Genomic DNA, 12,630 nt, shown 5'->3' with positions numbered 1-12,630 from the left:
TCCCAACCCTAGTTTATTCCCAACCCTAGTAGATACAGTTTATTTATTTATGCTCTTTGTTTTGAATCTCCAAACTTTAAATGCATGTTTTGGAAGAAACATGACAAAAGATATTGACTCCTGAATAATATACGGTTTCAATAAGTGTGTGATAAGCGTTTGAGTGAATATTACCACATAAAATTAGGCTAGAGCTCAGCTCAGCTCACACCTTAAAAACTTGTTTTGTACCACCTGAAGCGATACATGCAACTTACAAATAAAATTGCGATACATACATACATATGTATGCACTTGGATTGGATTATTAGAGTGGACGACATTTAAATGCTTTAAATTTATTTTCAAAGCTCCTAACAAGCGCCGTTTAAAATGGGTAAGTAAACAAATAACTACACATTTACAAATTCGTTCAAACATGATGAGTTTATGGCTAACAACAAACCTGACTTTTTGGGAATGTATGTACATACATAAATATGTGTACATGCATATGTAAATTTTACGTTTGATTCAAATAAACTAAAAAGCATATAAATTAATATTAAAATTGTGGATAAAATCTGCATTCTCTATCTTGAAGGTCTAAGTCTTAAAATTAACTCAACAAAAAGTTGCATTGTCGTTTGCCTGCTCTATCGCATTCCCAAAAAGAGAGCCCGAACAAATCCTTTCCTGTTGTAAGAGCCTTATTAACTCTTATTAACTCACTTGCCACTATGAAATAGACGAAAGCAGCTGTGATTATATAAATCGAGCTTACAACATAAAAGCTGGATTTTTCAACAGGTGCAGAGCAATTCGTAGATCAGTGTATGTTCCCTTTGAATTTCATGTACCTACGTGTCTATATTGTTATTTCCCTTTAATGTTGACACTAATTGACCCTATACAGAGCAAAGAACTTATCCAAGCTATCTTGGAGACCGTAGTAATTGTCTGTGTCATTCAATTGAGGGCCGGGCCTGTGCATGAGAGCAATCTTTTCCAATTTGCAGCGTCGTACGCATCCATGTATGCCCATACAATACACACATTGTATGTAGGAATACATACTATATTTTATATACCCTACTTATCGTTCAGAGAGTAACTGAGGGGAAAACCGTCACGATTGTTCCGAGTGAAAAAAGTTAACAGAAGTTATCAGTCGCGGTCGACTGCGAAACATTTCGGAGTTGAACTGAACGCCCATTCTGAGTTTGCTCTTGGCTACGGCGACGAGCAGGTTGTCGTTCCTTCCTCATTCATTATATCGAGATCGGGTAGCACGCGCAGCACAACTTTAATATTCGTACATCTGTTAATCGCAGGGCGGCGAAAGCGAATGCCTCTGATGACGTCGGACTTTGGGTTTTGTGTGATTCATATTAATTGACAAAGCTAAAACGATTCCGTAACTTCTGCATTTTAAAAGCGCCTGATCAAATTAAGATTCCGTTGTGCACTATGCCTGGCAAAATGAGCGATCGCGATCGCATACGAGATCCCCGAGAGGAGATCCTACTCGAGACGAACTTTGAAGATGACGGTGGTGTGCTAACGCGTGCCTACAATAACAATCCCTACAATGGGGGCAACATACAAAATCGACGACGCCCCTCGTACCGATCGGAACACTCCTTGGATAGGTACACAGAGCGTGGCGGCGAAGGTACGACAAAGTCAATGGATATATTGGTTTTATTTCACAAATCAATTTTACACATCATTGCTCAAATGTTCATTGTTTTTCTGTGGTAATACGCGTCATCAAGCAATTGTTGCACTCTCTCGCACACCAGTACTATTTTGTTTTACGTGAATCACTCTGTTGTAGGCTATCACATATAGCCGTGCTACATTTAGTTATCTTATCAATTTCTAGTGCATACGTACATATATATTCCCTTAAGATAAACCCTTTTCCCTCCGTATGGCACCTTTATACACCATATATTGTACTCCTAAATGAACTACTCAAAGCTACAAATTTAAGATGTACCACAGCAGCACGAGCACTGGAGTAAAATCAATATATGAAACAATATTTTTCACTGTAGCACATTTTTTGTTTGTATGCTCGTGTTCATGATGCGGCACTCTACTCGTGTTTCACTGCACAACGTGGGATTGCTACCAAAGTTTCTCCAACATGTAATTTTTCTGTTTGATAGCTTTACCTACGCTTTTATGGAACTAATCCAGTCAGTAAACTTACCAGTAAATTTCAGTAAATTGTGAACTCCTTTTAAACTCTTTCTTTCACTTTCATCGAATGTACCTTTATCTTTCTTGCTCACATTTTATAAAAAACATATTCAAATTTCTTGCAGGTGAATGCTGCCAATCATGCATGGCGCGTATCCCTTACGCCACGATGATAGCCACTCTCATGTGTCTCCTGGGAGTGGGTATCTTCTGCTTTACCATGTACCGAGGGGCATCGCTCACAGTCATAATGGTAGACCAAGTATTTCATTTGCGATTGATATGGTAAGACTAAGCCATTATTCTCAGCAGCCGACACATGTTTAAGCATTATAATAATATTTCAGGATCGAAGCTGTGCAAATGATATTTGTAATAATTGGAGCTGGCATGGCAGCCCTTGGATTTATGATACTTTTTGTTGGCTTTCTGGCAACTGGCGCCACGCGCTATAAGGTATATAGAGCCTGGCGGTCCCGCGTTGGAGGCCGGATCTCCTGCGCCGTACTCATGGGCATCACGTACCTACTCAATTTTGTGTGGAGTCTGATTCTTTGCTTCCTGGTTGTTGTCACGTTCATATATACCATGTTCTGGAACATGTGCTCCAGTGTCGAGCACTCACAGAGCTGCATAGATTTGACACAATTCCGTAAGTATTTATGGCCTAAAGCTAAATTCAAAGTGAACTCTCTAAACCCTTGAATGATTTTTCCAGATTTTATGTTCCCACCAAACACGAAACTCGAGGACATGAAGGTGTGCGAAAAGTATGAGATCAAGGCATTCTGTAAAGATGGTGTTGAGAACGCTGAGGTTATGTTCATACTGGCCACGCTGTCCACCCTTTTAGTCATTCTCAGTCTGGTTCATTATCTGATGTGCCTCTCGGCCAACTATGCGCACATACGGGATCACGAAAAGTTCCAAGAGCTGCAGGAAATGCAAAACCTCAACGAGCTGGAGTACAGTGCTACGTCCAAGGATCGATTCTAGGACATATTTCAGAAGATTCAATTTGAGCTTAAAGAGAAGACATGCGACATTTGAGAACGACATTTTGGCTAACTTTACAACGAACACAGCACTAGTGCAATGCTGCCAACACGATACAATTAAGATCTTCTGTTTAAACCTAATATTAAGACTACACTTTTAGTTTTTGATAAGTTATTGGCAATCATTTCGATTTGGTTCGACAATAGTTGTATGGCCAAGCAATTCATTCGAAATATAACAAGATTCTAATTTAGTTTTGCTTCCTATTTCATCATTTGTCGCTTTTTTCCCCATTAATTTTTATCATTGCCTATGCTTTCCGTTCAAATGTTTATTTATACCGTCCATTACATTAAGCTTTTTACATCTATTATTTTTATAATCAAACGTGTAATTTTATGTTTTCAAATCAAATGGCTTACAAAATAAATTGATGACTACTTTATGCTCAAATTGATTCTTCTGAATTGTTGAATACATTTGATTAAACAAGCAATTTACGCAGTACATTATAGTGTAATCCATCCATGCATCTATCCATTTTAGGTATTATCGTGTGGTTGCCGCATTCACAAAATACATCAAATACGTACAACACTGAAACAATACACACACATTAATATTAAATTTATTATACATACGCGTATATACAATAAAATATTTTATACTTTTCTAATAGTATTTATGTACAATGCTAACCACGAAACTTTACAATTAGATTTTGAAACACTAAACATTTCAATAAAAGATTTTTATTGAATAGCAACGTCTTGTAATTTTGATTGTTGGAACGGCTGAAGCTTGTAGAAACAATCAATAGCTGGAAATTTCATTTCACATTTTAAAATGTAAGCTCTACAGGATTTCCCTCTGGGGTTTATAAATAAATTAGAGTAGACCCAGCAACAATTTTAGATATTAAAAATATATTTAGTTCTGTTTTATAATACAATATTAAACGAAGAGAAGATTGTTTTTAACGTAAGATATCAATATGAGATGCACAAATTGTCAAATTATCATGCGATTGTAAAAAGGCGTTGTCGATTTGGGCGTCATTAAATGGCAGTCTACACTTCTTGCGTTCCCCAACAATGGAGCGCACTTTAACTTCATCTGCAACTGTGGCATTTGATTGATTCGATCTCTGACCGCGAATGGCAATTCGTCGTTGTTGCCAAAATGGGTAGATAGGCCGTTGGACTGTGTATATGTTATGCCTCCTCCCTGCACCTTTGGTATTACTGAGACCATTGATCCATCATAGAATTGTACTTGCACAACTCCATGGGACAGCTGAAATGGTACGAACATTAGTACTTGTTGAAAAAAATAACTACTTAAAATCGTACCTCAGTAACGATTCCAATTTCGGGAACGGTGATACGTTTGATTGGAACATTTTGGTGGGCAGCCATCATGTTGGGCCGAGATGTATTTGAATTGTAGTCCGAGGCACTTCGAGTCGTCGAAATGGTGCTCACGGAAAAGTTAATTGAACCCTATAGGAATAGTAAATAAGTAATCTCTCTAGAAAAACTGCATTAAATATATCGATTTACCTGATTTGATTTCGGAGTGGAGTAGGCAAAGTTTGTGGTGTCCCTAAGACCATCGAAACGTTGGCCCGAGTGTGGGTCTGCGGCAGGCCGCCGCCCGATTGTGACAGGAAAACACGTATTCTCCTTGGTCTGGGCGAGCTCAAGAGCATTACTGATATTGACGCAATGAGAGAAGGATTCATTTCCGTGGTCAATTAGATAGCGTGCCTCCGCACAGGCATTATCCGACAGCACTGCTCCATTCGCATTGAACACCTTGACACCGTCAGTGGAGGACTTTAATAACTTGGCCCCAGAATAGAAGCGAATCTCAAAGTCCGTCATTGTCTCCATAAGCTGACATTTTCCTAGGCTACTGAAATAGGTGATTTTCGGTGTTTTGCTCTTCACCAGTCCCACAAATCGGGCAGCGTACACATATTTTTTCCAGTGTTTATTCGGCAAACTCTCGTAGTTATAGACACAGTCCTCGCTGGGTATCAGAGGGTCTGGTGGGTGTTCTCTTATTGGTAAGCCTCTGAAATAAAAAAAATGTTTGCTGAGACCAAAACAGTAAGCCTTTTTATATGTGTGTACTCACCGTCCTGGATCGGGCTGATAGATAATAATACGACGTCCATCCTCAGATATGCGACAAATATCCGTAATACGATCTTCATTGAACTTGGCCTTAAACTTGAGAAACTCCAAGACAACCTCACCAGTCCGCAAAATGCTCATTATAGCATTTTTTGTTTTATAACGCGTCGGTTGCAATCGTTTCGTTTCCAATGGCGGCACTGAGAGGCGTTTCTCGGCAACTGGTGTCGATATCTTCTCGCTATCCGATCTGAATGGAGCGATATTGCTTGTGCCTGGCCATTTGGCGTCTCTATGCTCCAGCTGTCCGCCTGGCGTTGGCAGATATAAGCCATGCTGTTCGTAAATTGGGAGATGTTCCTGCGATTCGTAGCCCAGATTAGACGAAGGCAAATATTCTTCCATTATCTGCGGCATCGATTGTCCTGAAGAATTATCAACAGAACGAAGACGGTTCGATTTTCTAGAGTCACCTTTGAAACGATATAGAACTAATATCAATCGTGATCAATAGTTTCTATTACTTACTGCTGGCAAAGGTTACGATTCCGCTGTCGCTACTGGCAAGACTCTGACTGAATTCATTAAACGCGCCAGGCGTTGTACTGCACGATGAACCACCAGGCGTTCTTTTCAGAAATGGATGCCGGAGGACCTGCTCAAGGGTAATGCGTTCGTGTGGGCTTTTCTTGAGCAGCTTATGGATTAGGTCTTGGGCTTCGAAGGACAAATTTGATGGCATCATGAATTCAGACATCACGACTTTGTTGAGCGTCGACTCCACACCCTCGGTTTCAAACGGCGGTCGTCCCACCAGCAGCGTATAGAGCATACACCCCACACTCCAAACATCCGCTGGCAGGCCGTGTGACAGTCGGGAAACTACCTCGGGGGAAATATAGTTGGGAGTGCCGCACATAGTCAAGTGCCTTTCGTCTGGTCGTTTCAGCTGAGTTGCCAGGCCGAAATCGGCGATTTTTATGTGCATTTCCTTGCTGAGCAGCAGGTTGGAGAGCGAAATGTCACGGTGCATTATGTTGTGGGAATGCAAGTACAGCAGACCCGCCACCACCTGCTTCAATATAGTGGCCCCCTCGGATTCGGTGAAGGGACGCGAAAGGTGCTGCTTCATATAGCGCTGCAGTTCGCCGTTGTGGGCCAACTCCAAAACCAAATACACATAGTTTGCATCTTGAAAGAATGTGTATAGTTGCAGCACAGAAGGATGCTTTAGGCGCGAGTGAATTTCCACCTCCTGTCGAACACGGCTGGTGAGTCCTGTGCCCTGGATTAGTTTCTTGTCGATCTTGGGCGGTATACAAATTAGAAGATATTCCCATCTCAAGCACATACGCGGAATACTTACCATTTTGATTGCCACATCTTGATGTGAGTGCAGGCATCTTGCCTTGTAAACGCTAGCAAAACCTCCTTTGCCCAACAAGTGCTGTACCTCGTACTCCTACAGACGCAAACAACATTGAAAATTCACATTTGATAGTCACATTGCATGGCATTTGGCTGCTCACCTCAATAGTTTCTCCGAAATTTCGAGTGGACAACATAGTTTACTTTGTTAAGTTGACCCCAGTTTGAAGTAAATTCTCACAAACGCTACATAAAAAATAAACAAGCCGAAATTTTTTGAAAGAGAACGCCAGCAGTAGTGCTGTGAAACGTGAAAACTGTCTTACCAGCACTATGCACCACCGATAAAAAGTAGCAAAAAATACTGATACAGTATTTTCTTTGACGATTGATGTGTAGCAAATAGTCAATCAGCTAATGGTTTAAATTACATTTATAAATAAAAGGGATTTGTAGAAGTTTTCTAAACCTATTCCATACCATATGTGCAGTTCCTATACATTTTCGGTATATAGTTAATACCACGTTTACACAATAGTGTTTTGCATTGAGCAGCACTGGCGATAGTGCAGGCCGATATTTAATCGCCGATTGCAAATGCAGAAAATTAATGGCATTGTTTTTTTTATATTAAAAATGCGCATAAACTAAACAGCGACCAAGTACGACTCGGCTTACCGATAATCGTGTTATTTAATAATTGAAAATACAAATGAGTGCGTGTGTTCGGCCGAGTAAGTAGAAATCTATCTGTTTTACGCACACATCTATATCATTCTACGTCACGACGCAACAGTGTAAAAACAGTGCTATAAAATGTAGGAATTTATTCAACTAAAAAAGGAATATTATTTTAAAAATATATTCAATATAATATTGTTTTAGTGCATTTTGTGTTTGTTCCGCTTGTTTGTTTTTATCCATAGCCAAAATAATAACAAATAACATTATATAATATTTTATATTTTGCGACGATGACCAACATTAAAATAATCGTTATCGGTTTAATTTTTCATGTTCAACGTTTGGTCACACTCGCCATTTCATTATAACCTTAAAATGACAAGTGATAATTTTCGATTTTAATTTTTAGGGAACTCCGATTCGGACTCGAGCTTTGATGACCGCAAAGATCCATGCCCAGTGGCACCAGTTTTTTTCCAGCCCACATTTATAGATTTTCATGCAATGGCATACATCACAATCCTGTTAAAAGCAAAGTCAAAGTGATATGTGGTGGTTATTCAAAGCAGCATTGTAAATAAAAGATAGGGCGGATATTATTTAGATGGTGTTTGCACAAAACATTCGAGCCTGACAAAACGAAAAACAGCCACAGTGCTGGAGTGTATAAAATACCTTCGACGAATATTGACACTATAAGCAGCAGCGGAAAGACACCCGTCCCCGTGGTGGTGTGTCTACGGCAGTTTTGAGAGCTTAGGCGAAGGACGCAAAGATGCATGCATCGTCTGCAGCTGCAACAGCACTGGTGGAGTACTCGGATGTCAGCTCAGAGGACTTCTCCGATCCCGAAGCAGGAGAGATTGACTCTGACGCAGTGCTGACAAGCAGATGTGACTCAACAAATGCAAAGAAACCAAAGCCACCTTCGGATAATCAGTTCGTAAAGAGTAGTCGGGCTACATCGAAACCTGACAAGGAAGGCTATGATAATTATAGGTAATAACTGAGCATGCCATAGCCATTTCTTAAAGTGAAACTAATATCGAAAATATATGTATTTTTGCTGTTAGAAAAAGGCGGACTGAAGAAACTGACGATCTTGAAGTATCTGGATCGAGACCAACTGGCGGGAGCGACACCTTGAATAATCGCGAGGAGGCGCAAGCTTCTAATATATCAAAGGACGAACTTTGGAGTAGGGAGATCTACATGTCTAGCGATTCGATTGACACAGATGAGCTGGAGGCGGAGATGAAGCGACAAAAACGCAAAAAGCTAAAGAAGGACAAACATAAACACAAATCAAAGAAGAAGTCGAAGAAGCGTAAGAAAAAGAGGACCAAATCGTATTCCAGCATTGAGTCAATGTCGGATGACATAAATGCCCTACTGGATCGACGCTACACACCGCCAAATGTTCCGAATAAGAACAACGAGCGGACAGTAAGCACCGGAACTTCCTACACACCTCACACGCATAAGGAAAGCAGCCCCATTTCCCCGGGCACTCCGCCTCCCACACGGCGTTCAAACAGTAATAACGCCTATTATGGCGAGTCCATTGGCGATGCTCCCAACACATCGCTGGGCACCAATCTCCAGGTCACAGTTACCAACAAGACGAGCAATCGCCTGCGCTCTCCAGCACGCATTGGAGGCAATGGACCCCGCTATGGCAACTCTCCTCGAACTCCGCCTCAAGTACTCTACACCACCTCGGGTGGTAGCAGTGGTGGAGTGGGAATTCATGCACGTGATTCACGCAGTTCCCGATATGTACAGAGTCCACTCAAAGACGATCTAAATGCGCACCATCGGTCTGGCCACGATCATGGATATCAACCACGATATTCGGGCTCCGGACCAGGTGGCAGTCTCGATGCGAGAAAAGTTAAACGTTTGTCACCGGGTAGGTGTTCAGGGTTCAGTGTTTAGGTGTACTGGAGCGATAAGATGGCCGATGAGCGATAAGAGAGCTAGCTAATTGTCACAAACATTTTCAGAGATGGACCGCTATAACCATCAGCCGAGTACACCGCCCCACAAGCGACGAAAATTCAGCGACGGCAGGGATATGAGTGTGGCAAGCTTCGAGCATAGCAGACACCATTCGGTCAAATATGATCGCTATAGCAGAGAGCGGTATTCACGGCGTGCATCCAGGTATGGACTGGATTTTGGTTTTATTTCTGAACAGTAATTATACCATTTTGTTTGTTTGTTATCTTTAAGGAGTCCTAGTGTACAGCATTCGCGGGGTCGGCAATCGCCTGTTGGCGGCATGACATCCAGTGGAAGCATTTCAAATATGTTTAGGCATGGTAATAGTCACAAACACAAGTACACGACACCAAACTCACCCACTTCCGTGCCGACGCGGTCCTCGAAACGTGCCTCGGGTGCTGGCACCTCCACAGATCGATATTCGCGATCCCCGAGGGCAAGTTCGCGCTACTTTGAGACTTCGCCGCCTTCTTCAGCTGGTGCTTCGAGCTCCCATTACCATCATCATCGTCGCTCGCCGAAGACGCGTCTCAGAAGAACCAGCAGTCGCAAACGCTCGCCCAGCACGGCCAGTAGTGGCAGCTCAGCTTCACGTAGTCGATCGCCAGCCTCACGAGATTTGAAGCACAAGCGCGAGGAATACATTAAAAAGATTAGTGAAACGAGTCTGTTTGCAGAGCTGGTCAAGGATCGACACAAAAGACAAAAGGCCCTGAAGGAGATTATCGAGCGTCAAGAGGAAAATAGTAATAGCAACAGCAACGGCGCCTTGACAATAAACGATAACAGTTCCTCGATAGATGGCAATACGCCTAATGTAGCCGATTGCAGATCTACTGGAGCCACCGGAGGTGTAGGTGCAACGCCAGCACCTACAACCTTGGGCGGCGGCAGCATGACTTCAAATGGACTGGAAATTCCTAGTAGCTGTGGCGGTGGTGGCAGCAAACCGGATTTGGATGTCAACAACATTCCCATGCCAAACAAAGAGCACGATTTCCTTGTGCTAAATCCTGGCCCCAGCTCCGATGTCCCAGATAGCTCATTAACTGCACTAAAGACAACCACATTGTCGGCAGCAATCTCAGCGAATAGGAATAACCACAAACCGAAGAGTCTGACATCGTTGCCCATGCCACCCGGCATGAATGCGTTGGACCTTGTGAATGCACCAAGTCCATCGCCTCCGCATTCGACTCTCAAAAAGGAGTACGATGAGAAAACAATTTCCAATTCCAGCGCCAATAAAAGTCTCCTGAACCTACCAATGCCACCGGTAATACCAGGCAGCGAGGAGCTCAGTGGCGACGATGATGTGATCGATAGTCCCGAAGACTTTGATGCAACTGGCAGTGGCAATATGCATGGCCATGGCAGTGGACAAGGCGCATCGCGTCGTCGCCCAGTGATACTAAATCGTCGGGATTCCCGTAATAATGTGCGTGACTGGGGCGAGCGTTGTGTGGACGTATTCGAAATGATTGCACAAATCGGTGAAGGCACATATGGACAGGTAAGCTATGGCGTGGCACTATTCTACAGATTTCTAACTGCATTTTTGTTGTATTTTAATTTTAAAGGTGTATAAAGCTCGGGATCATCACACAAACGATATGGTGGCACTTAAAAAAGTGCGTCTAGAACACGAAAAGGAAGGCTTTCCCATAACGGCTGTGCGTGAAATCAAAATTCTTAGGCAACTCAACCATCGCAACATTGTCAACTTGCATGAAATTGTCACAGACAAGCAGGACGCCGTCGAGTTTCGTAAGGACAAGGGCTCATTTTATCTCGTATTTGAGTATATGGACCACGATCTCATGGGCCTGCTCGAGTCTGGCATGGTCGATTTTAATGAGGAGAACAATGCGAGCATAATGAAGCAACTACTGGACGGCCTCAATTACTGCCATAAAAAGAACTTTCTGCATCGGGATATCAAGTGTTCGAATATATTAATGAACAACAGGTACTTATCATAGATTTGTGTTTATTTTTTGTTTGAAAATTGTACGACTGGACTATAATTTTGCAGAGGAAAAGTAAAACTGGCTGATTTTGGATTGGCCCGTCTGTATAATGCCGACGATAGGGAGCGTCCCTACACGAACAAAGTGATAACACTGTGGTATCGGCCGCCAGAGCTATTGCTGGGCGAGGAGCGGTATGGTCCTTCCATAGATGTGTGGTCGTGCGGCTGCATACTCGGCGAGCTGTTCCTGAAGCGGCCACTATTTCAGGCCAATGCGGAGATGGCTCAATTGGAGACCATATCAAAGATCTGCGGCTCGCCCATTCCCGCTGTGTGGCCGAACGTAATTAAGCTACCACTGTTTCATACTCTTAAGCAAAAGAAAACGCATCGCCGTCGTTTGCGTGAAGATTTTGAGTTTATGCCAGCTGCATCACTCGATCTGCTTGACAAAATGTTAGACTTGGATCCGGACAAGCGCATAACAGCAGAAGATGCGCTCAAGTCACCGTGGCTAAAGAAAATCAATCCAGATGAGTGAGTATGCCTTACCTTTTGGACATGTTGAATGAGCATTATTCCCATTCTGTTGCTATGATTTACAGAATGCCAACACCACAATTGCCTACATGGCAAGACTGCCATGAGCTTTGGAGCAAGAAGCGACGTCGTCAGCTGCGGGAACAACAAGATTCGCTGCCACCATCGGTGATATCCTCGACCAAATACAACCCACACGGAGCAGCAATGGTGGGAGATGCTTAGCATTTAATGTATGCTTCAATTCAATTCCATTTGAGGGACAGTTGTGGGCAGAGCGAACCGGAGTGTGCCTCCTGGTGGCATTAGTCGTATCCAGCAGCTTATTTAGCTGCTTTAGAAACAAAAGGGATTGCTGTTTTTTTGGATAGAGACAAGGCCAGAATAGGTTGACATTGACTTTCCCTAGGCACTGTGTAATTTTAGACAGCTTCAATAAAAACATGGCTAACAATTATTTAACTTTATATGGAGCATTTTAAATCAATAGCTGTACTGTAAATCGAAACGTGCAATATACAATTGCAGAAAAACAATTTTTTTCAAAAAGCTGTTTTAAATTTTTTTTTTAACTTTCCCTTTTTGTTTCTCATTTTATATCTGATTGGAAACTGAAATTGGAAATCAAAAAGATTTTGTGAATGTACGGGAATGCAATAATTCAAATAATTCACGTAACAAATATGTAAAAGCTAGTAGCGCAGTACGTATATTATAGATCGCATCGCT

General features: G+C 42.2%; 3 protein-coding genes across 6 annotated transcripts; 2 read left to right on the top strand and 1 right to left on the bottom strand.

Annotated features, from left to right (window-relative positions):
- The first annotated feature begins 30 nt into the window (after positions 1-30).
- LOC111081889 (neuronal membrane glycoprotein M6-a) lies at positions 31-3,442 on the top strand. 2 transcript variants are annotated; one of them, XM_022378046.2, is made up of 4 exons: positions 31-376; positions 2,316-2,475; positions 2,538-2,842; positions 2,909-3,442. In XM_022378046.2, the coding sequence occupies exons 1-4, from the start codon at positions 373-375 to the stop codon at positions 3,184-3,186; spliced, it is 747 nt and encodes a 248-aa protein (XP_022233738.1). In that variant the 5' UTR covers positions 31-372; the 3' UTR covers positions 3,187-3,442. The 2 variants fall into 2 exon arrangements, with proteins under 2 accessions (XP_022233738.1, XP_022233737.1); XM_022378045.2 differs by lacking the exon at positions 31-376 and adding an exon at positions 1,185-1,654.
- Positions 3,443-4,092: 650 nt separating this feature from the next.
- Positions 4,093-7,002, bottom strand: LOC111074430 (serine/threonine-protein kinase PLK4). Of its 2 annotated transcripts, none has more exons than XM_022367204.2 (7): positions 6,860-7,002; positions 6,697-6,792; positions 5,859-6,636; positions 5,332-5,755; positions 4,752-5,268; positions 4,542-4,691; positions 4,093-4,485 (listed from the first exon to the last, which is right to left on the bottom strand). In XM_022367204.2, exons 1-7 carry the CDS (start codon positions 6,893-6,895, stop codon positions 4,201-4,203), a joined length of 2,286 nt encoding a protein of 761 aa, XP_022222896.2. In that variant the 5' UTR covers positions 6,896-7,002; the 3' UTR covers positions 4,093-4,200. The 2 variants fall into 2 exon arrangements, with proteins under 2 accessions (XP_022222896.2, XP_022222895.2); XM_022367203.2 differs by having other exon boundaries at positions 4,094-4,485; positions 5,332-5,803; positions 6,860-7,001.
- A 282-nt stretch (positions 7,003-7,284) lies between these two features.
- LOC111074429 (cyclin-dependent kinase 12) lies at positions 7,285-12,368 on the top strand. Of its 2 annotated transcripts, XM_041593874.1 has the most exons (8): positions 7,285-7,432; positions 7,792-8,381; positions 8,456-9,294; positions 9,389-9,548; positions 9,618-10,902; positions 10,970-11,358; positions 11,425-11,898; positions 11,967-12,368. In XM_041593874.1, exons 2-8 carry the CDS (start codon positions 8,158-8,160, stop codon positions 12,124-12,126), a joined length of 3,531 nt encoding a protein of 1,176 aa, XP_041449808.1. In that variant the 5' UTR covers positions 7,285-7,432; positions 7,792-8,157; the 3' UTR covers positions 12,127-12,368. The 2 variants fall into 2 exon arrangements, with proteins under 2 accessions (XP_041449808.1, XP_022222894.2); XM_022367202.2 differs by lacking the exon at positions 7,285-7,432 and having other exon boundaries at positions 7,750-8,381.
- The last annotated feature ends 262 nt before the right edge of the window (positions 12,369-12,630 follow it).

The sequence above is a fragment of the Drosophila obscura genome, unplaced genomic scaffold (assembly GCF_018151105.1).
Source record: "Drosophila obscura isolate BZ-5 IFL unplaced genomic scaffold, ASM1815110v1 contig_200, whole genome shotgun sequence".
NCBI classification, from domain to species: domain Eukaryota; kingdom Metazoa; phylum Arthropoda; class Insecta; order Diptera; family Drosophilidae; genus Drosophila; species Drosophila obscura.
This window is presented reverse-complemented; position numbering and strand designations above follow the sequence as displayed.